This window comes from Rhinolophus sinicus, linkage group LG16 (genome assembly GCF_036562045.2).
Source record: "Rhinolophus sinicus isolate RSC01 linkage group LG16, ASM3656204v1, whole genome shotgun sequence".
NCBI classification, from domain to species: domain Eukaryota; kingdom Metazoa; phylum Chordata; class Mammalia; order Chiroptera; family Rhinolophidae; genus Rhinolophus; species Rhinolophus sinicus.
In genome coordinates, this window is record NC_133765.1 from 36,137,990 (window position 1) to 36,161,259 (window position 23,270).

Genomic DNA, 23,270 nt, shown 5'->3' on the forward strand with positions numbered 1-23,270 from the left:
AGGCTCACAGTGCCAGACCACTAACACCTGGGGCAGTCCCCACCCAGACCAGTTTCTATACGGACGTCCCCAAGACCCCCACATTCAGAGATTCACTAGGACTCACTCACACGCCAAGATTTATTACAGCAAGGTAGGCGACAGCTGCCCCTGGGGAGGAGACACCACGCCTTGTGCCCCACTCCACAGGAGCCTGGGCGCCCCTCACTGTAGCGTGGGTGTACCGCACCCCCAAGGAGGGGGCGCAGGGGGAGGCCTGCAGTCACCGCCTCCTGCTCTCGGCCACTTCACCCTCCAGCTCCACAAGGACTAATGTAGTCCACAGAGCACATTTAAAAGGGGACTCGCACGTGAGATAAACCGTTACCCACCACGTAATAAATAGTTATAAAAAGTCACTGCCAGGGCAGACTGCCCAGGGCGGCAGGCAGCAAGCTGTGTCAGAACCGGGCCAAGATGAACGAGGGTTTCCAGGGGCTGCCTCCTGGGTGAAGTCCAGGGGCCAAGGGGTGTCATGTCAGAAACTGGCTGCTCACATGTGGTGCTCGGCCGGCAGCCAGGCACCAGGTCAGAGGTCAGAGGTGGGGGGCCAGGCTTTCTCCACATCAGCGTGCATGGCCTCGGGGAGCCACTCGCAGTACTCAGCCAGGAGGTCTGCAGGGGCAGAAGACAGCGTCAGAGTGGCTCTGTGCCCAGCTGCCCTGCCAACCCTGGGTTGCCTGGGCAGGCCCTGTCCCAACCGCTCCCAAGTCCTGGTCAAGGGGCACCTGCCCCGTCAAACTCACATTTGGGGCTTTTCCTCCAAGCAGCCAGCAAGGCGTCTCGGCAGTCGGCCTTCTCAGCCACAAGGGCTCTCAGGAGACTCTCTGTCCTGGGCTGCAGCCTGTGGGCGGGGATGGAGGGCATTATGCCGCCCACAGGGCAGCCCTGCCGTGGTGGGTGAAGGATCCCTGTTCCTCCACCATGCTGGGTGCCTTGGCTCGATGGAAGGCTCTAGACGCCACCACCTCCTGCCTCTGGTCCGCCCGCCCTGGCCTTTCTTACCCGCCTTGAGCACTCCCCCATCCATGCTGCTCGTCCCATCTAGAACCTTCCTCCAGATTTCCACCTTGCTCACAGCGGCCTCCCCCGAATCTGCCCAGTCGGGCTCTCCTGACCAACCCCACCAGGCCCCACACCTCATCGCTAACGTCCTGCTCTGTAGCCGCGTCACCACCCGCCATGTGTACTAGCTGTGTTGTTTGGTGTCAGTCTGCCTGCACTGGACATCCCCACGGGGACAGGGTCCTCCCTGTATCCCAGCAGAGAGGGTGATCAAAACCAGCTGCTGGGTGAACAGCTGGCTGGCAGCAGCCTGGCAGGGGGCGCCAGGCCCCAGGCCCTCATCCTGAGTCCCTGGAGTGAGGGAGTGTCCGTGGACTTGCACCCATCTGCTTCCAAGCCCCCTCCCGCGCACCTTCCAGACGCCAGCCTCAGGGAGGGGGAGGCGTCCACTTGGAGCTGGCCATGGCAGAAAGAGAGCAAAAGGGGAGGGGCAGGGACAGGCAGGGCAGATGAGGATGAAGATGATGGTGATAGGCGGGACAGGGGTGGGTCTGTGCTCAGCTGGCAGGAAGCAAGCATGTAGAACACCTCCCCCTGGCACCTGGCAGCTCTGTAGTAGGTTGACCAATGTTTCCCCAAAAGTCCATGTCCACCCAGAACCTCAGAATGTGACCTTATTTGAAAAGAGGGGCTTTGGAGATGCAATTTTGATGAAGTCATACTGGACTGGGGTCGGCCCTGAACCCATGATGATGTGCTTACAAGAAGAGAGGACATGAGGTGACAGCCATGTAAAGACAGCAGCAGGGATCAAAGTGACGTGGCCACAAGCCAAGGAATGTCTGCAGCCGCCAGGAGCTGGGGGAGGAGGGAAGGAGCCTCCCCTAGAGCCCCCAACCCTGCTGACACCTGGATTTTCGACTTCTGGTCTCCAGAACAGAGAGAATACATTTGTTGTTGTTTTAAGCCACTCGGTTGGTGGTCACTGGTTTCGGTGGCCCAGGACACTAATCCCAGCTCCTGCCGTCACCCCCCGCCACCCCGGTGTTGCCGGGAAAGGCTGTACCTGGCCCACGTCTTCAGCATCGTGCTGGGGCTGGACAGCAAACAGCCCTGGTATGAGGCCAGTTTGGGGAAGACCTGAGGAGAGCGCACAGGACAGGGTGAGGGTCACCTGGCTCACCTCCCGCCCACAGCACCCAGGAAGGGGCGGGGAATCACCAGGCTCCCTACCTGCCCTTCCAGCAGAAAGCGGGCAAAGTGCTTGTAGCAGTCGAGGCCCTCCGGGAAATCCACCTGGACCGCGGGCAGTGGCCAGCCGACACGATCTGGAAGGCAGCAGCTGGTGAGCGAGGGACCATGAGGGATCCCCACAGCCTCCCCAGGAACAGCCGGAGCCGGGGCCTGTGGTGACACCACCCAAGACACACACACACTTCCCAGTGTAGGGTATGGGACCGTGTCCACGGGAGCCCAAGGCCACCAGGAAGTTGCCCCAACTCACAGAACACGCTGGCCCGGTGACACAACACCCGTCCCTTCTCGGGGCAGTAGGCAGGGGGTGGCTCCTCCAGGGGCTTTTCGAACTGGCAGTAAGAAGGCAGCAGGACTGGGATCCACTGGGCCTCCACGGTGGAGACACCTGGGGGCCCGGGAGAGAGGGCTGAGGACAGCGGCCAAGCTGCCTGGGAGGGGCTATGTCCTCCCCACCAAGGGCCTCGGTGAGCAGGGCGAGGGGCCGGCCACCGGCTTTGCTACCTTTCATGTACATCTTGGTGGTCTCCACAATTTCCTGGTAGACCACAAAGTCAGGCAGCTCCTTGAAAAGGACGGAACTGGGGTGGATGTAGACAGGGTCATCGAGGAGGGGGGTCTGCAGAGAGAGGGTGAGTGGTGTGGGTCAGAGACACAAGCACAGGTGCAGTAACCCATGTGAATTCAGCTGCACATGTGGCCGGGAAAGCGGAAGGGCATTCTGCCAGGTGACGAGCGGCGTGTCGGTACCGGGACCAGCATTCAGCTGAGCGAAGACCCTGACACGTGTACTGACAGGTGCCTCACTCACCACCATGCTGACTGAGAAGCCAGACAAAAAAGGCCACAGTGTATGCTTCCACTGACACGAAACATAAGGAATCAGCAAAGCCATAGAGACAAAAAGGCAATTCACGGTGCGGCGGGGTTAGGAGAAAATGGGGAGACTGCTAATGGGAATGGGTTTCCTTTTGGGGCAATGAAAATATTCCAGAATTGACCGTGGTGATGGTTATACAACCCCGTGAATACGCTAAAAACCACGGAATTGTACCCTTTGCGATTCATCTCTCCATTAAGCAGTTATGAAAATAGACTTGGGGTGAAGCTAATGCCCAAAGGAAGTGTGACGCCTGTACACCCCACCCTGTTCCTTGGTGGGGACTTTCCCAGAGGCTGCAGTGACAGGACTGAGGAGGACAGGTCCCCCCAAGGGTCCCCTGGCTGCTCCAGGTGTCCTGACAATGCGCAGAGCCAGGCATCACAAGTGCCCAGGCTGGCAGGACTCACGACAGATGGAGGGTGGGGTGGAGAGGGCAGCCCAGGCATGACGCCTGCCACGCTGCCCGCCCCCGAGCTGGAACCCGACCTTATAGGCATTCTTCCACTTGTCATCCAGCAGGTCCTCGCTCTGGACCCTGCGGGCCAGGTGGTCGCCCAGGCCGGCCGTCACGATCTGCCGCAGGTAGGTCACCTGGCTCTCGGAAGGAGGTTGCATCTTGGGGTCCACAAACAGCCCAGCCTCAGGGCACACAGAATTGACTGGGGGAAAAGCCAGGTGTGAGGACAGCAGTGGGCAAGTGGGTGGGGCCTGGGGTCTCGGGCTGACCTTCTGGGAAGCCCCGATACCACTCAACGCTGAGCTCTGGCCTCAGCACCTGTTCTTCTCAGCCCCTTTCCACCGAGGCTGCCGGGTGGGCAGGAGACAAAGCCCTCAGCGGGCCAGAACCAGCTGCCCACGCCATAGCCATGCCCTCTTCTCCCTTAGGACAAAACCCCAATATTCCTCTGTGGGTGGCAGAGTGGGTTGCTAAGAAGCCACCCCCCCAGATGCGAGGGTGGCCCCGGGATATGACGGGTGCCCATGATATGACGATGGAGTTGCCGGCTGAAATTTTTGGAACGCTCATCTGGCCCCTTCCTCCTGCCTGGAAAGCAGGTGTGATTAGATCTCCAAGTGTCTTCTCGGCCCCTGAGGTGGCTTCAAGGATGGAAGCCACATGCCAAGGCTGGCAAGACAGCAGCCCAGAAATGTGTGGGCCCCTGGAGGCCCTGTGAAGCCAGGGTTGGACCCTACTTGGGATCAGGGCACCCAAGGATGAAGCTGGGGATGCCCAGGGGCAGCTGGTCCAGGCCAGAGCCAGGGACAGAGGGTGACGCGAGGGACCGCACCGGAAAGGGTGAGGCCGAGGGGCGCGCGCCATGGCTCTGCTCACTGGCGGGTCCTCAAAGGACCGCAGAGGCGCCAAGTACTGACTTGGGGTTACGGTCAGTCTCAGCGAGGTGAATGTGTACACATGGGACCTGTGACAACTGGGGAGTGACTGTACACAGATAACATCGAGGAGAAGAGCTTTAAACATTAAAAGGGTCCCGTTTGTGCTGGGGGCTGCCCGTGGCAGGGGCCCTGGGGAGCCCCAGAGGCTGGTGTGTGGGCCGTACCTGCGGTGGTCAGCTGGCCCCGCAGGCGTCGAATCTCCATCATGGCCTTGTACCGCAGGCTGCTGACCTCGCAGAACTGAGGCGAGCAGCCCGCGTACTCGCAGGCCCCCACGGCACCTGTGGATGAGGATGCACTCACTCACTGTCCCCCAGGTCCCGTGGGCCCGCCCCCCTTGGCTGGGGCACACACCCAACAGCACCATGAGGTCTCCGAGTTTCAGGGAAGCGCCTCGTCCTGCCCAGGTCCTCTTCATCTGGGCCACCCGGGCACGCCTGCCCTTCAGCGTGGCCAGCTCCTCGTCGCTGGACGCTGGTCTGCAAACACACACACCACCTGACTATCGTCCTGGCCGAGGGCCACAGGGGCAGGAGGCGCAGGCTCAGGGACAGAGACCATCCGTGCCCAGTGGGGTCGCTAACATGATTAAGGTCTTCAGCTCCGGCTCAAAATTTACCCTAAAGTTCACCTCCGGTAGCCAACAAGATAAAAAAAGGTGAATGCCTCCTACCCGCGATTTCACATTTAGAGATCAATGTCAAGACAATCCAACACACGAGCAACAGTGCACAATGCTGTGCAGCTTACAAATAGTAATAAAATAAACCCTGAAACATGCTGAAATATACACCAAGAACGGACTGGATAAACGAATTTTCTCCTGGTTCCCAAACCTGAAAGTAATGACACTCAGGCAGGTGCCAGGCATACTTTGAAGTCCCTTGCTTGTATTAACTAATGTAACCCTAACAACAACTCAGTTATTATTAACATCTCACCCCCATTTCCCAGATGGGGAAGATGAGGCAGAGAGGTGAAGTCACCGTCCCGAGGCCACACAGCTGGGGAGCAGCAGAGGGAGATCTGAACCCAGGCAGTCTGGCCCAGAGCCTGGGCTCTTAGCCATCATGCTACAGAGCCTTGTATCAGCTTTGCTCGAGGAATTTCCTTAAAACACATTCTGTAGCGACCAGAACACTGCAGCTCTGGAGAATGCGGGTCTTGCACAGACTACCCAGTGATCCAGTTATTGCCTCAGAGGCCGGGCTCCAGGCCCTCTCAGCCCGGCGCACCCCGTCAGCCCGAGCATGAGGCCGGAATGCACAGCCCCCCAACCCCACCTGTCCAGTTCCACGAACAGCTCCCGCACGGTCATGGCAGCCACAATGGTGATGGCGTAGGGCAGGCAGCCGTGCTGTCTGCTCAGTGCCAGCATCTTGGCATAGCGGGGCGCCACGGGGAACGTGGCCATGGTCCTGCCCAGCGCGGTGATGGGGCAGCTCAGCCGGGACCTCTGCAGCTGCTTCATCCTGGAGGACGGAGGAGGCTTTAGCACCAGAGCTAAGAGGCCCCAGTGCTCAGGGCAGCTCAGGAGAGGGGAGAGGGCCAAGAACGGGGCGGGAACTGGGCTCCCCCCACCAGCCCCTGCCCTACCTTTCTGTTTTCTGGGGCTCCTGCAGGGCACCCAGCGAGATCAGCAGCTCCTCGGCAGCAATGAGAGCCTCCACAGAGGGAGGAGTTGGAAAGGGGAAGTTGATGACCTGGGACACAGGGAGATATGCAGGTGACAGAGCTGAAGGCACAGAAGTGAGCACAGTCACTGCAAGGGGGAGCAAGGCCAGGCCTGGACACTCAGAGAGGGGCCCCAGGCATTCTCAAAGTCCAGGGGCCAAGGGAACCCCAAAGGCCTGCTTCCTTCATGTACTCACATCACCCACTCACTCAGAAGCAGGTACTGAGCACCTAATGTGCGCCGGGGCTGGGGCTGTTCTTGGCCATGGAGATTGAGAAAAGCAAGACAAGGGCTCTGCCTCCATTGAGCTTTCATTCAACCGGAAGGGGCCGTAGATGTGAGTAAACACATAAACAAGAGCAAATGTGCCCAGACAATAAAAGGTGACAGGACAGGGAGTGGGGCTCAGGGGTGGTGGCACCTTAAAAAGAGGGACCATTTAAAAATGAGTGTTCTAACCAATCCCTGTACTCTCATGTTCACAGCTGCCAAAACATGGAAACAACCCAGCGTCCATCAGTGGGCGAATGGATAAACAGAATACGGTTCATCCGTACACTGGAATGTGATTTGGCCATAAAAGGAATGAAGCAGCAACACGAGCTACAGCATGGGGGAACCTTAAAACATCACACTGAGTGACAGAAGCCAGACACAAAAGGTCGAATTCTGTATGACTCCATTTCTATGAAATGTCTGAAATGGATAAATCCAGAGACAGAAAGCAGACTGGTGGCTGCCCAGGGCTGAGGGAGGAGGGAAGAGACGGACAAACCCTGGACAGGGGGACATGAGGACGTCCCTCCCCTTCCCCCCAGGAGACTGACCGGGCAGAATATTCTATGAGCCTGAGGCCACCGACAGCCCTCCACACAGTGGGTGGGCCCTCTGTCTACACAGCTTCTGTCCCTGGCAGCCAACCTCCAGGTGCTCAAGGGGCACAGCACTAGGGGAGTGGGGGGTCACAGGAGGCAGGGAGCCCCAGGTGGCTGGACAAGCACCGCCAGGCCGAGTCCCCAGGCTCTCTGGGCTGTGGGGAAAGGGAGCTGCCCCATGGGGGCCTGGAGCCGCCCTAGCTGACCACACCGGACATGGATACGCTGAGAGGTTAGAGAGGTGATAGTAAGGCTGGGGGCTTCGACGGACCTTTTCAATGTTGAGAGCTTTCATCTGAAGGATCAAGTCTTCCACGGGCCTCCGGGTGATCTCAGGAGGTGGAAAGTGTTCAAAGTCACTGAAAACGGCCGATGAATAGAGCCTAAGGAAGGACCAACAGTACAAAAACAGAAATAAATAAAGGAGACACTCAGCCAAACCACCCGACACTGAATCTTGACTCAGGCAGACGTTTCCCGTTCCTTGCCTGTGAAATGGGGCTAACCGAGCAGCTGCCTCGTGGGGGCTGGTGAAGGTATTTTAGGTATCACGGTGGAGTATGTAGAACCTTTCCTGGCACACAGCACTTGGTAAACTTAACTACTGTTACTTCTTACTGGTTTTCTTTGTATAATTTCTCAATTTTCTTTTTATATAACTTACAACAATATTTAAAAGAACAGCAATAGGGGCGGCCTGTTAGCTCAGTTGGTTAGAGCATGATGCTCGTAACACCAGGGTTGCCAGTTCGATCCCCACATGGGCCAGTGTGAGCTGCGCCCTCCACAACTAGATTGAAACAACTACTTGACTTGGAGCTGATGGGTCCTGGAAAAACACCCTTAAAATAAATTTAAAAAGTTAAAAAAAAAAGAAAAAGATTAAAAAAAAAAACAACCAGCAATAAAGCTGTTATAAAAATAACAGCACACAGACTGGGAAAAAATGTTTGACAATGTGACCTCTGACAGGTTCTAATGTAAAGAACCCTTACAACTCAACGATCAAAAAAGACAAAAGAGAAACAAAGCAGCTCAGCACAGGGCTTCGGCAGCAGAACAAATGAACAACGTGAGCATCCGAAGGCCAACAAGGAAGGCTCGTGGCGCACCCCCAGGACAGTCTCCAGCAGGACGCAGGACCCTCTTCTCCGTGGCGGGTGGGCACCGCAGCCCGGTGCCAACATCACCAGAGGACCCCGGGGCAGCGCACCTGTAGCAGTGGCCAGGCTCCGTGCGGCCTGCACGGCCCGCCCGCTGATCAGCGGAGGCCTGGGACACCCAGCTGATCCGGAAGGAGGACACGCCAGTGACCCGGTCGTAGTGCCGCTTCTTGACCTTCCCACAGTCCACCACGTACTTGATGCCCGGGATGGTGAGGGACGTCTCGGCCACGTTGGTGGCCACAACACACAGTCGAGTCCCCTCTGGGGGAGGTTGGAAGACCTAGGATGGCGGGGAAGGCAGCAAAAAAATACCAGAATCAGGAAAGAATTCGTGCAAGTCAGGAAATGTCCCTTGATCAGACGTCAGCCAGGCTGCGTGGGCCTGGAGGTGACGAGATGAACAAGTCCTCTCTGCCTCCAGCCACAACGCTCCTCAGCTAAATGCGGGGACGTGGCAGATCCCAGTATGCTCTGAAAACCTGGAGGTGCTGCTCAGACAGCGGACGGGGTGGAGGACTCGGGCCGGCCCTGCCCCCATCCTGACGCCCTCAGGAGGCACCCCCCACCGGGCACTTGCCCCAGGCCCTACATGGTTACCTGCGCTTGCTTCTCTGGGGCCAGCAGAGAGTAGAGCGGGAGGACGTGCAGGGGGAGTGAGGCGTCCGGCTGCTCAGCTGCAGGGAGAGCAGAGGTCCGCTGGCACCAGCAATGCCCCTGGCAGCAGCCAGCCACATACTGTCCAATGCCCCTCTTTGCTCTGCTGGAGAGGGTCCTATGCCAGGCCTGGTGCCAGCAGCTCAGCCCTCGGGACTAGCACAGTGGGCAGGGAGGCCAAGCCTGGGCGGACGGGGGCTGGGAGGCTCCCCAAGGCTCTCGCTGGCCCCACTGCCTGGGCCAGATGGGAACGCCGGCACTCTGAAGAATCGCCTCCTTAGAAGAGCCCAGCCACGGGCCCAACCTCTTGCTGGGGGTGCCCTCAGGCTGCCCCACATGGCCCCGAGCTGAACACGGCCAGGGCTGGGCCCGTCTCCAGACGGAGGGCCCCAGTAAGCAGCCTCTGGAGGTGGACAGCCCTCCCAGCAAGCCCTGAGGCCTGCGTTCAGCCAGCAACAGAGCCCAGGGTGGCACCCCCATTACAACCAACACAACAAATACTTGAAGGGCTGCCATGTGCCAGGCAGTTTTAGGAGCTCAGGGAACAGTGGGGGACAAGGCTGCCAGAATCCCCAGCTCTCTTGGGCTCAATGCTAGGGAGGAGCAGACACTCCAGGTCACATCACTTGACTTGGAGCCCCTGAGGGTGGGACAGAGAAGTCTAGGCCCCAGCAGACATTTGGGGAATGAATGAACCATATGAACTCAAGGGCAGGAGACCCTGGCGAGGCCACACCTCCGTCTGCTCCGGCGTCCCCCAGCTCCAGGTCCAGGTCCGAACCCAGGGCCTCCTCCTCGTCGTCCATTTCCGCTTCCCTGTCCTCGTCACCTTCGCCTGCTGGCAACACCGAGTAATTGTCCAAGCTGATGTGGGGCAATGTCTACGGAAAACAAGATATAAGGGCTGCGGGCTGCAGGCGAGCTGCATGGAAACTTACATACAAGTCTGTTCAAGCACGAGGCCCAGCTCCACCGCCAGCGAGCCACGCGGCCATGGCAGGTCTCACCACCTTCTGCTGCCTCAGTTTCCTCATCTCAAAATTGGGGCTAATCACAGGGCTTATGTCACAGGGCTGCTGTGAGGGATATTAGCTGACACACGTGAAGAATTTAGGACCCTGCCTGGCATGTTGTAAACGCAGCAGGAGGGCCAGTGACTAAACAATGACGCTATTGCTCAGGCGCTCACTCAGGGCCCGGCCTTCCGGAAGCTTCCTCCCGGACCACAGCACAGGGAACCTTGAGCACCACCCAACAGAACTTGTTCCCTGGTAGGAGTGTTCTAGGCCCACGATGTCCAACATGGTCACCAGCAGCCCCCGGTGACCACTGAGCACCTGAGATGAGTGTAATATGACCGTGGAAGTGAATTTTAATTTTATTTCGTTTTAATTAAATTTCCATCTACACAGCCAGGGGGTGGGGAAGGGCTGGCATCACCACTCGGGCAGGACGGAGCCCCGAGCTGCCCCTGCGCACCCACGTACCGCTGCCTGGGCCTTCCTCGCCCTCGCCCGCGACTTCTTAAACTTCCGCATTTCTTCTACTGAATCTTTCTGATCGTCTTCTTCTGGAAAAGGTAAGCAGATTAGGGAGGAAGACGTCTTGTGACCAGGGCCAGGCTATCAGGACCCTGCTCTTCACTGTCCGGAGTAAGGTCATTGCATCAGTGGCCATTCATGGGGGGGAGGCAAAGGTGTCACCTCTTACAGAGGGCAGAGCGAGGCTCTGAAGCCTAGGCTGGTGCCCAGCCTCGCGGGCAAGGCGCTCCGGCTGCCAGCTTACCTGGCGGCCTGGCTCGGGCGTGTGGGAAGGCCCTCCTCAGCCTGTGGCACAGTGCATGCACCTCAGCCTGCCCCGTCAGGAACACCAGGATGCCGCCTGCGGGAAGAACCAGGCCCGTCCGTTATCCACGCTGCAAACACCGACTCAGCAATGACCACTGTCCAGGCCCTGCCTGCCCTGAGAGCCGGGTGCAAGGAGCCCATCAAACCAGGAGACACGGATGAGCTCCGGGCAGCCACCTCGGGGGCGGAGGGTGCTGAGGCAGGGAGTGCCACCGTAACTGCCTGGGCACCTGCCCAGGAGATCGGGAAAGAGGCACGCAAACCAAAACCCGTGCACAGAGCTCACGGCAGCTTCGTGCACAACAGCCAGGAGGTGGAAGCCACCCAGCGCCCATCAACGGATGGATAAACAGTCTGGTCCATTCATAGGATGGAGTATGAGTCAGACGTGAAAAAGAATGAAGCACTGACAGGTACTACAGCCAGGGTAAACCCTGAGGACATGATGCTAAGTGAAAGACACCAGTCACAAAATGCCACGTACGGTATGGTTCTATGGACAGGAGGTGTGCAGAATAGGTGAATCCACAGACAGGAAGGCTCAAGCCAACTGAAGTGACGTTAGGTAAATAACTAAGTGCTAGGGGGACATGGTAAAAACTGAGGGGGATCAGGAGTGAAACTCAGGTGGGACGCACCTGCTCACCTGTCCTGTGTCTGTGGGCACCTGTGCCAAATGGCTCCTGCCCAGGCCCTATGGATTGTCCTACTCATCAGACGGCACCCCCCCGCCCCCGTCCCCCATCACTGAAGCCTCACAATACTTGGGGCGGAACTCGGCAGGGTCGGTGCTGTAAACACTTTGGAAGCAGTGAGGAAACTGAGGCACAGCAAGGACACGTAACCACTCCGAGCCACCCAGAGATGGATGGGCCAAGAGCCCACGATGCCTACACCCCGGGGGGGCTAGAAGGGGAAGACCTGGCCCTTTTCTTTGCCAGGGCCTCACCTGCAGGCAACATCCGGTGGATCTTACAGACCTTCCGGAAGCACTCGCCAGTGTAGTCCTCAAGCGGCGTCCGCTTGTTGAAATGTACTGTCACTGGGAACTGCCTGGACTCCACCTGTGACCAACGCCCAAGGAGGCCGCGGTTGGAGGCTGCGGGGTGAGCTTTAGCCCAGGCTCAGGCCCCCCACTTTGTGAACGAGCTGACCAGGAAGCGCGCAGTTTGGTGCCTCCTGGGGACCTCCCCGCTCCCAGGGCGCCCTCGCTGCCCCGGCTGCCCGAGACCCTGGCCTGGGCGTTACCTTGATGACCGGGGGCGGCTCGGCAAAGAGCCGCTGGTTCTGGGTGAAGTCCTCCACCCGCAGTGTGGCCGACATGATGAGCAGCTTCAGTGGCAGGAGCCTCTGTAGGACGGACAGGCTCGGTGACCCTCGGCCACCCAGGCCCAGGGAGGCCTCTGCCCTCACAGCCACCCTCCAGCCCGACAAATAGGAAAAGTGAGCTGATAGCAGGCTCTGCCTGTCCTTGCAAGGTGGTGGCTTGTTAAAGGGGCCCTTCAACTCCCCAAAGTGTGGTTCTAGTGGAGCGTTGAGGCAGGAGGGCTGAGCCTGAAGGGACAGCGGGCGTGGTCAGCACCAGCTCACAGACCTTCGGAGTCTGCTTACTGCCAGCTGCCCTCAAGTCAAGGGCAGGAATCGCTGCCCTGTCCACTGGCGAGTGCCAGGTGCCTTGAACTGGTCTGGCACACACACAACTGAAATCTCTGAAGAAGGTTCTGTACTTGTAAGAATCAAGCAAAGTGTCAACTTCCCAGCAGGACTGGGGGGGCTACAAGGGGACTGCTCCCTGGAGCCCCACCCGAGGGCGGCATCCCTCGACTAGCAGGCCTCTGACGCCCACCTCTGCCCCATCAGGGTGGGAGTGGGATGCAGGGAGGGCTGACACCAGGTCAGGCACTGGGCAAGCAGCTCCGCTGGGAGCACAGGGCGTGGCCGGTGGCTCCATCTGCTCTGCGGATCCCAGCGGGCCTGGTCGACCACGCACTCCTTGCTTGAGCTTCTTGCTTTGGATGGAGGGAAGGGTAACAACTGGCGAGGCTGGACCCAGATTCCCCCAGGGTGGAGTCACACAGGGGCAGTCAGACCAAGACCCACAGGCTGGCACTGGGCCCGGGGTGAGGGAGGGTCTTGTTCTCGGGCACCCTGTCCCAGTGGCACCCTGGGTGCAGACGGGCGTGGGCCGAGGGAGCCTCGGCCTTGGGACGCAGGGGCTCCCAGCACCCCCCTCCTTCCTACCTTGGCCCGGAGACGCACGATGCGGGACAGGAGGCCGATGAGTATGTCCGTGTACACGCTCCGCTCATGGGCTTCGTCAATGATCACCACCTTGTACTTGAGCAGTAGGAAGTCCTGGGAGGGGAGGCCGGAGGGGTGAGGCTTGCCAGCCCGGGCCTGAGCCACCCAGGGTCATTTCACACCCCAAACTCCCACTCAAGGAGCCCCTTTAACATGCATTCTGGAGCACTCGGTCTGGGGGGATCTTGGTCTGTGACCTCGGACAAGTTACTTCACCTCCCTGTGCCTCAGTTTCTTCATCTGTACAATGGGATCAACAGGACCCACCTTATGGGTTTCCGGTGAAGTTTCGATGACAATGACCACCTATGAAATACACAGCAAGGGGCCGGGGGCCTAGCAGAGAAAGCACACCTACTGCTTATTAAAGCTCAGCTACCAAACACAGGTGCCGTGGGACGGGGAGGGCAGGAACCAAGAATGGGGAGATGCTGGGTGGGGACCAAGGGCAATCAGATGGAGCAGGCCATACACAAAGAGGCCATCAGACCCAATGCCACGCTCACAGCCTCCTTCCCAGATGACCATGGATGGCCTCAACGCAGAGGAAGCAGGAGTCACCTGTGCCCTCCCCACAGACCCTTGCCCCAGGGGGATGTCATACAGTCAGCGAGGAGCAGTATGCATTTGGCTAATGCACAATGTCTGTGAACCAGATCGTAATAAAAATGCAAGCTCACATTTAATGAGCACCTACTAGGCGCTGTGCTAAGAAGCTCTCACTCATTGTGCTACAAGACAATTATATGAGGAGGCACCAGCTTGCAGATCAAGAGATTAAGGCCCAGCGAGGTTAAGTAACTTGCCCAAGGTCACACAGTGGCCCAATAGTACATGGTGCTTTGCCAACAGCTGGTACACTACCCGCTCACATCCAGGGTACCTAACATCCTACCTAACTCCCCACCCCCACGCTCACAGGCCTTGCATTGAGAAACGAAACCAACAACCAACCTTCTGGATTTCCTTGAGCAACACGCCATCCGTCATAAACTTGATTCTGGTCTCTTCAGTCACGTTCCCTTCGTATCGGATCTGATAGGAGACGACCCTGTGGGGACAGGCGAGTCCCTCAGAGGTCTAGCTATAGCCTCAGGGCCACTGCAAGGGCAGCAGTGTAGGACTAGCCCCAGGGGAGGACACGGCCAAGGGCAGGACCATTGATGCCCTCCACAAGGGCCGACCCCTGCCCAGCCCACTGTCCTTGCCAGTGTAAAGGCGGAGGGCAGCTGTCACTCATTGTGATGGAACCAATGAATGTCTGGCCTGTGTAATGTAAAACATTCCTTCCTTGCTTTCTTGTGTTAGGGCATGTATTCTATTTGTGTGGAATTCTTATTCAAATATAGTCCTATTAAAGAATATACTCTTATTAAGGAAAACAAAAAAAACCCAGAAAACAAACATGCGTGGAGACGTTGGCCGGAGCCTGAATGACCCACCAACTGTGAAAGCTTTTTAGGACACAGCCAGGGAAAGCTAAACACGGGCTGGAGGACACTCAGGAGTTAGGATATACTTTTTAGTCGTGAGAAAGGCAGTTGTTTTAGAGTCTTATTAAAAAAAAAAAGTCTTGATCTGTCAGACCCACAGTGAAATACTGAGGATGAAATAATGTAACATCTGTGACTTGCTTCTCAACAACTGGGGGCGGGGGGCGGGAGGGGAGGTACAGATGGAACACTGCTGGTCATGAGTTGATAATTATGCAGACAGGACACTGGGTACAGGGGGGCTTCTATAACATTCTTTCTACTTTTGTAGATGCTTGAAGTTTTCACAACAGGAAGTTTAAGAAAGGGATGAAAAAAGGGCAGCTTTGTATGTATTGCTGTTTTCGAGGTATACTATTAAACGGAATAGGAAAGATATAAAAGGGTGTGAACAGTATGAACCATTTAATGCGGCAGTCAGAGAGACACAGAGAGACAGACTTGCTTGTCTGTGCACAGACCTGCCTAGAAGGATCCACAGGAAACAGGCAGCGGGGGCTGCTGCCGGGGAGGGGAGCTGGGCACCTCACCCACTAACGTGGACACATCACAAGCCTTCCCCACTTGCATGCCAGCCCCAAGGGGGCAGGTGGCTGTCACTCCCGACCGTGCCCTGAGAGCCCAGGATGGGTCTGCACTCAGCAGGTGCAGCTCAGTGACATCTAATGACAGGATGACAGACTCTCACTCTACACTCGTTTGTGTTTTCTGAATTTTACACCACACGAGACGTGCCACTCTTTCGAAGCTGAATGCCAGGACTGAGGCCCTGGCAGCTGCAGTATAAACATGCCCAGCCATTCTCGCTCAAACTGCTTTCCAAGGCCAGTCCTACAGCCTCACTGCCAGGAGAGGACTGGTACTGTGGACCCGTGAGTTTTAAATGAACTTGGCAATGGGAAGTACTAAGCACGGCCTGCCTGTGTCTGCCCACCTGCTGCTCTGCTCCACCCCCAGACCCCCGCGTAAGGGCCAATTTGTCCCCTCTGGGCCCTGTGTGACGTGAGCCCAAGGGCCCGGCTGGCTTGTCCCTGCTTCATGCGCCCCTGCCCAGGGGAGTCCCACTGTGCAGTGTGCAGGAAGCCTTCTCAGATGCAGAAGCGACCCCCCCCCCCAGAGCCCTTAGGCTAAACAAGGGCCCACAACGCTGCTCAGATCCCCCTCGGCAGCTGGCCCCTGGGGAAGGCCCCCAAAACCACCCCTCACCACACCGCCCCCAGGCACCTGAGCCCTCACCGCTGTGACACATTCATCTCCTTGGCCACTCGCTGGGACATGGCCACGGCGGCCACTCGGCGGGGCTCTGTGACGCCGATGATGCTATTGTCACTGGGGAACAAAGAACGTATCAGCAGTGCTCGCCTCACCTGTCTGTCCCCAAGTCCCATGCAGTGCCATGTCAGGATTCGTTGAACAGATGTGGCCCTCACCAGGGCGACGGGTCACACACCAGGCAAGGCACCTCAGCACCACTTAGCAGCAAAAGGGAATGGCTGGCGCGCCAGCACACAGCACCTGGAGGCCGGGCAGCTGCCAGTAGGCAGGAGGCCTCGGCACGGCAGCACATGCTCCTCCAGACAGAGCCGACCAAGGGCCCAGGGGCTGGTCCTGAGCTGTGCAGAAAGGAGCCAACAGCTGGCCGAGGCTGCCCTCCTTACTGCGGGGGCTGGCGAGGCTAGCCCCTGGCTGGCATCAGGGAACCTGCATTTCATGAGGGCACCCTGCCTCCCTGGTCAGAGGGGCTCACTGCGCCTACACTGTGTGTACACAGTGTGGCTTATGCTGACCGCCTGCTTCCTTCGGGGACTCTGGGATTTGCGCGCCAGGTGGAGGTGACCTGCCCCCGATAAACACCCTGGAAACAGTCTCAAGTGGGATTCCCCGCTAGACAACACTTCACACGTGTTGTCACAGCTCACTGCTGGTGAATTAAGCACGTCCTGTGCGACTCCCCTGGGAGCCTGGACCTGGTCCCCCAGATGTCACCCCGGCAGCCTTTTCCTGCCGCTGACTGTGCTTTGTGTCCTTTTGCTGGAACACACCTGGACTGTGAGCATGACCACATGCTGCATCCTGCCCATCCGCCTAGCAAATCATCCAACCTGGGGGTGGGCTTGGGGACCGCGACATACATGGGTCCAAAGTGCCAACAGAAGGTGATGTACCACCCAATGTGCCAGGGACCAATCACAGCATTTTACACGAATTCTGTTACATATGAACATAAGCCCCCGGGAAATAGGTGCAATGATCATCCCCATTCACAGCAGAGGAAATGGAGGCCCAAAGTCACACAGCATACAAACGGCAGAGCCACGACTAGGGACGTTTGGGGACATTACCACTGTCACCCAAGGGACCTGCGAGCCCCTGTGCCAGCCCCACCTGCTGTAGCCCGCTTCGTAGAGAAACTGGGGCACCTGTGTGGTCTTCCCGCTGCCCGTCTCACCACACACGATGACGATGGGGTGCTCGGCCACCGCCTCCATGATCACTTGTTCTTCAGAGACAATTGGGAGCTTCAGCCGTTCTTCCTGCCAGAGACACGAAGTCAGCGTTTAGGGAATAGAGGGTCCCCTGCAGAATGGCAGAGGGGACGAGGGGACAAAGTAAGACTCCGTAAGGTGATGTGGTTTCTATAAAGGAGGCAGCCAGCGTGTGGAGAGCGCCCAGACACAGGGAGTAGGTGCGTCCACTGGTGAACAAAAGCCTTGACAGCTGGGGAGGGAGACAAACAGCGACAGCCCATGGGGGCAGAGATACAGGCTGTCTCCGTCTCTGTCCTTTGGGCACGAGACCCGACATCCTCGGGGACATCCTGGCCAGAGCAGAGGGGCCCCGAGATATGGGTATGCTCAGCTGTTGCTGGTGGGGGGGGGGGGTCACATTTATGGCACAGGTGATGTGACCTGCCCGAATCACAGAGGCACCCTCCTTCCACACCCTCAGGCCCTCATGGCACTGGACTAAGTTCTCATCACAAACACCGGAGTGGCAAACCTGCATGTCAGGGGAGCGGTTCACAGGGATGAAGACGGCGGGCTTCACTGGGGGCCTGGCCGGGGTCGGGGCTGCAGCCGGAGGAGCTGAAGGAGCGGGAGGAGGCCCAGCAGGAGCAGCTGAGCCCGGGCTCTCACCCCTGGCCCCTGGCAGAGCTGGCGTCAAACACACTGCCATTGTCCTGGCACCAGCCTCTACCCCCTCAGCAGCCGGGGCCTCCTCGGCTTCAGACTCCGCAGAGGATTCAGACTCGTCTTCTGCCTCCTGGCGCTGGCGCTTCCGGGCCCCGCTGAGGCTGCTGATCTTCTCTCGGCCCTGGGCTGAGACCGTGTCAGACTTCCTGCCAGGAGAGCCGGAAATCAGGCACAAAGGCTCAAGGAGGGACCTGAGGCCGCTCTGGACTGCAAACACTCCTCAGAGGCCAGGACTCAATGGCCGCACCCTTTTCCACCCCAGGGCCTTTGCACTTGCTGTTCCTGCTCCCTCCCTCCCCTCACTCAAACGTCACCTCAGGGACTGTTCCTGACCATGCAGCCTCTTCCGGCTCCCTTCATCCTCTTTTTCCTGCTTTACTTTCTGCTTCCCTTAGAATGTGAGATTAAGGGAAGCTTCTTTATTATTTTAATTACGTGCACTGCTTTATCCTTAGAGCCAGAGGAGGGCCCAGGACTAGGGTTTCCAGGCGGGAATTCCCACCCATTCTCAGGAATTGTTTTCCACTTTCCTGTTCCCGAATCCTGAGATATAAACTGTTTTCTATTCTCCACGATGAATCGTTTCCACAAAGTGACAGCCAATACTACCAACCACCTGGGTTCAAGGAGCCGATTTTCCCGAATTCCCGACCAACTTTTCTCGGGATTCGGGAATGGGAAAGAAAAAATTTCCTGAGAACCGGTGGGAATGCCCTCCTGGAAACCCTACTCAGGACGTAGTCTGCACACAATAAACAGACGTTAAATGCCCACAGGGACCAGACCTGCAGTAACATAATGAAGAGCAGACGGAGTGCAGCAGTAAGTGGGGACAGGGTGCCAGCTGTCCTGTAGGAACGCCAGCCAGTGGGGCCACATGGTCCAAACTGCTCAATACCAGGCGGGAACCTGGATTTTAATGTGAAATCTCCTAATTCTTAAGTGTTGGCTGTATTCAGTTGAATAGTGTCTCCCCAAAATTCATGTCCACTGGAGACTCAGGATGTGACCTTATTTGGAAATGGGCTCTTTGCAGACGTAATTAAGTTGAGGTCATACTGGACTGAGGTGGGCCCTACATCCAACGACTGGTGTCCTAAGAAAACAGAGACACAGACACAGAGAGAATGCCACAGAAGAGACAAAGCCACACCGGGAAGACTCTGAGCGACGCCAGAGGCTGGAGTGACGCATGTGCAAACCAAGGGCTGCCCAGGGTTCCTGACCACTGCCAGAAGCTGGGAGGGGAGGCGTAGAACAGATTCTCCAGCCTCCAGAAGGAACCAACCCTGCCGACACCTTCGTTTTTGATTCTGACACCTGAAGGCTATGGTTCCGGCCTTCAGAACCACAAGAGTAAATGTCTCGTTGGAAGGCACGGTCTGTGGCCATTTGATACAGCAGCCCCAGGAAGCCAATATGTTAGCAAAAGATCTGAATGCTTTAACAACTCAGTATGAACCAAACAAAACTTGCTAATGGGCCAAGTCTAATCCTTGACGCCTTGACGGCAATGTGTGTGCAAAAGCTGAAAGAACCTGTAACACAGGACCCCACTTTGCAGGGGAACACGGACATCACTGGAGTAGAAAACTCTGCTGTCCTGCTCCTCGCAGGGTTTTTAGCAGCATCTGGGGCCTCTACTCACTGAAGCATTACAGAACGTAGGCCACCGCAAACGTCTTTTCTCTGGAAGACTTGTCACCCAAGAGTCCGCCCCCAGGGGCCCTGGCAGGAGGGATGGGCTTCAGAAGTGGCCATCCGACTTACTCTTTGGTGTGGTACATGCGGACCCCGGTGCCCAGCTTGGACGTGGTGTAGTAGAGTTTCATCTCCGCTTCTGAAACCTGGACCTCACTCAGCTTCTGTAGCATCTCTGCTCGCTGGGGAAGGACATGAGTGCGTTAGACATTTGCAATCACGACTCCCTCTTCAGAAGGGAAGTGAGACGCTCCATAAAATTTCAGCATGGCCGACACCCTGTCTTTTTAAGCCGAAGGTCAAACTGCATTGCACTGCTGCGTGGTGTTCTTACGCCAACAGACGTGTGAGCTGGGGGTGGCTTTGTACCCCCTTACAAAGTCTGGGGTTGGGTAAACAAGACACTCTGCATCACTGTGTGGCATAGGAGAAGACTGTCGAGTATCCAGACGCCCATCCATGGGAGACGGAATAAAGGAGAGCACATCTGTAAAGGCAGCACATCCCGCTGTTACTACAGAGGCAGCTCCGCATGACAGGAAGGGGTCCCACGCTGTGTTGAGTAAAACAGTATGTGGGAACGGGCCCAGTGGTTTCTTTCCCCCGGTGATTAATGAGTTTCTGTTTTATTATTCTTGAAATTATACATATTTTATATGTGCTTCTGTATGTCAATTGCACAATCAATAAAAGGAAAAAACAAGGTACTGGACAGCAGGAAAAATACTGCACAGGATTTTAAAAAGACACACTCACCAGAGAGTGAGTGTCCCCTGTAGTAAGGACTCCAGGGGCTGAGCGTCAGTGCTAATGGTTGACCTGTGTGTCCCCTGCTGGAGACCCAGCACCCTGCTGACCTTGATAGAAAGTCAAACATGAATTTCACGAAGAAGCCTTGAGATCGGGGTTTCTCAGTCTCCCCGTTTTGGGACCTCCCCCCGGCTCCATCTCTCTCTCGCTCTCTCTAGTCTGGAGAGCCGTGTGCAGACGCTGACAGAGTGGGCGTACCTGGCTCTTTTTCTCCTTCTGTTCTAAGATTTTCTGCAGCACTTTCCGCTCTTTCTTGGTCAGAGGCTTCTTCTTCTTCTTGGACAGCGGAGGGGCCTTGGTCTTCTTTTTCTTCTTCCCCGGCAGGACGAGCACGTTGCTGTCATCAACTCCTTTCAACGTGCCCTTTTCTGAAAAGAGAGGCTTGCTTGACCAACAGACCCAGAGGCCAAGGAATGCAAAACTCAGGCACTGGCAAAACTCAGGATTCCATTAATGCTGGTTTCCTCTGGGGACTCCTGCCCCACGTGTGAGCCCCTGAGTACCGGCACGGGGGTCGGGGGTGGGGTGGGGGTGCAGGCACAGCCACCTCCATCCCAGTGCGGGAGAAGAGGGAGTACCAGTAAGCGGGGTACAGGCTATAACAGTGCTTCCCTCAGAGTGGGGCCTGCTCTGAGAGGGTATGAGGTCCGAGCTGTTTTTGTAATACTACTACGACGACGTTCTCTTCAGAGCATGCAGTGGACCAAGTACTGAGTTTGTGTCGTATCTATTTTTAAATGTCACAGTTTGAAAGTATATAATGTAGATCAAAATCCAGCTATCATATTACTCTTCAACTCAACTTACTGAAGCACCTTGGGGCGGGGGGTCTTGGGGCGTGCCCATGTGTCTGACATCTAACACTGGAGTTCCCTGAGCAGCGTCCCATACGGGCCCTATCTGATTCTTCCGTTACCCGTGCAGGCTTTGTACGTCTTCATGTACATCACAAAGTGTAGGAGAGGTTATGTGGCCCTCATTAAGAAAAATGAGACCATTTTAAGCAATGCAGCTACTTCCTGGGGCCACAGTGCTCGCCATGACCCACGAGCCTTCCATGATCCTGCCCTCATTTTTAATTTCATCTCCACTCAGCCATTCTGGCCACCTTCAGATCTTGACTCAAATAATGCTTCCTCAGTGAGGCCTTCCCGGCCCCCTCGACGAAACATCACAACCCACCCAATCACCTCTGCGGCTTCATTTCCTCGGGACTTATATCCACACAACATTCTATGTATTTTACATGTGTGTCTTTGCCTGTCTCCTTGCAAAAGCAGCTGAGCTCAGTAGGGCAGAAACTTTCCCCCCCCTTAAATCTTTTCTGTCCTGTCACCTGCACCTAGAAGTTGCTGGCACTTGTAGGCGCACATGTTAAAATATTGTGTCGAGACGCCTGGGGCTGAGCAGACAGGTCAGGGGTTAGAACACAAACCTAGGCGTCCCCGGCACGATTATAACGGAAGCCATCGGGATGGCTGAAATTAACTTACTTTCTTGCCCAAAGTCCCCACGCTGTTACACTAGGGCTGGACTCCGAGCGAGGGAAAACCCAGGGATTGGTCCGAATTCAGGTAAAATTTGCCTGCCACCGTCCCCCACTCCCTTGTACCATCTTACAGGGGGTCCTCCCGCTCCAGCTCCTCCCGCCCGAGTCACGAAAGCCAGCACAGGCCGGGAGCCCTTCGGCGCCCCCTGGTCGGCCCCTCCCCCGAAATCCAGCCCCGGGACGCCTTACCTTCTAGTTCCAGCCGCACGGGGGGCGGCTCGGGGGGGCCCTTTGAGGAGCCGGGGGCCGCCTGCTGGCGCCCCTTGACGTTGTACCGCCGGTGCAGCTTCCCCATGGCGCCCCGGTCCTGCTCGGCTCCGGCGGAGTTCACCACAAGCGCACCCCAAAGCCCAGCCCTCGTGGGTTCCCAGGATACCCGCTCAGGTCGGAAAACTTCCGGGCTACGCTCTCGCGAGAGCTGGGACTAACCTGGGCCCTGAGGGGCGGTGCTGGAGGCGGGGCCACGCGGAAAACCAGGGCCGGGCCAATTTGAAAGCGTATAGGGGCCCGCGGTCCCAGCAGAAGCCTAAGTTTAAACCCAGGGTTGTCCTCACATGGTGTAGTCTGAGGCTCTGAATTTGAATTACCTACTAATACTAATTGGGCCTCTAGGAAGTGGGAGTGTTTTGTCACCTTTTAAAATATACCCCCACCCCTCATACAAACTTGTTCCTTTTTTGCTCATTTCTTTTTTCTGATATTCCTGTAAAAAACATACATTAGTTGTGCAATAAAAAAGGACTAAATATTTCCATTAACAGGGAAACAACTAAAAGGAGAAAGCATCTATTGGCTTTGAACTCTCTTTACACATCACATTGTCTGCAGCGCACTCGGAAATAATATATTTTCTGAATCCTGTAATTATCTTGTGAATAGAACAGTTCTATCATGTCGACTTTTTTTCTGTTAAAAATATTAATTCGTTAAGGGCAAACATTTAAATGAAATCACAAAGAAAGGTGAAGGTGATAGGAGTCATTTTAGAATTTTAGAAAGGATAAAGTTATTTTTTTATAAACTGTCCCAGGAAAAACATTTGAAGAATCTAGAATAAGATCTGGCTGCAGAGTAGGTAAGCAATAAGTAATTGTTGAATGTAGGAATGAATGAATGAATGATGTGATTGAATTTGGATAAGCGTCCCCTCCTCCCCCAAAACTAAAACGAACCACCACAAATGCACAGTTGGTGCATAAAAATTTAGGTAGCACACATATGAACACTTTTCTGAAGTTATATATTAATTTAAATGGTTTTTGAAAAAAAGTATAATTAACATATCAAACTTGTGTTTTCATTCTTTAGGATGATAGTGATCCAGTTTCTTCTTTAAATATGTTTATTAAATAAAATGTGTCCATTTTTAAATTATTAAGTAGGTAATAGTACATTTTCCTCTAAAATATTATATACCAAAACATTATCT

At 56.2% G+C, this 23,270-nt stretch overlaps 1 protein-coding gene across 2 annotated transcripts; it reads right to left on the reverse strand.

Annotated features, from left to right (window-relative positions):
* Window positions 1–106: 106 nt before the first annotated feature.
* On the reverse strand, window positions 107–22,249 carry DHX37 (DEAH-box helicase 37). 2 transcript variants are annotated; one of them, XM_019748804.2, is made up of 27 exons: window positions 22,031–22,249; window positions 20,491–20,660; window positions 19,552–19,664; window positions 17,588–17,927; window positions 16,973–17,121; window positions 15,824–15,916; window positions 14,049–14,145; window positions 13,035–13,148; window positions 12,042–12,143; window positions 11,743–11,857; window positions 10,732–10,827; window positions 10,434–10,516; window positions 9,683–9,827; window positions 8,890–8,966; window positions 8,340–8,572; window positions 7,398–7,509; window positions 6,173–6,279; window positions 5,860–6,048; window positions 4,931–5,055; window positions 4,741–4,857; window positions 3,668–3,840; window positions 2,803–2,917; window positions 2,549–2,686; window positions 2,278–2,372; window positions 2,111–2,184; window positions 786–883; window positions 107–654 (listed from the first exon to the last, which is right to left on the reverse strand). In XM_019748804.2, the coding sequence occupies exons 1-27, from the start codon at window positions 22,134–22,136 to the stop codon at window positions 569–571; spliced, it is 3,462 nt and encodes a 1,153-aa protein (XP_019604363.2). In that variant the 5' UTR covers window positions 22,137–22,249; the 3' UTR covers window positions 107–568. The 2 variants fall into 2 exon arrangements, with proteins under 2 accessions (XP_019604363.2, XP_019604364.2); XM_019748805.2 differs by having other exon boundaries at window positions 10,434–10,513; window positions 22,031–22,248.
* Between the last annotated feature and the right edge of the window lie 1,021 nt (window positions 22,250–23,270).

Excerpts from the sequence above, each read along its gene's own strand:
- DHX37 (XM_019748804.2), bottom strand. The coding sequence starts at position 22,136 with ATGGGGAAGCTGCACCGGCGGTACAACGTCAAGGGGCGCCAGCAGGCG. Across the intron at positions 14,146-15,823 it reads GAGATGAATGTGTCACAGCG|GGTCGTCTCCTATCAGATCC; the intron begins GTGAGGGCTCAG and ends CTGTCCCCACAG. Across the intron at positions 11,858-12,041 it reads AGCCGCCCCCGGTCATCAAG|GTGGAGTCCAGGCAGTTCCC; the intron begins GTAACGCCCAGG and ends CGTTGGTCACAG.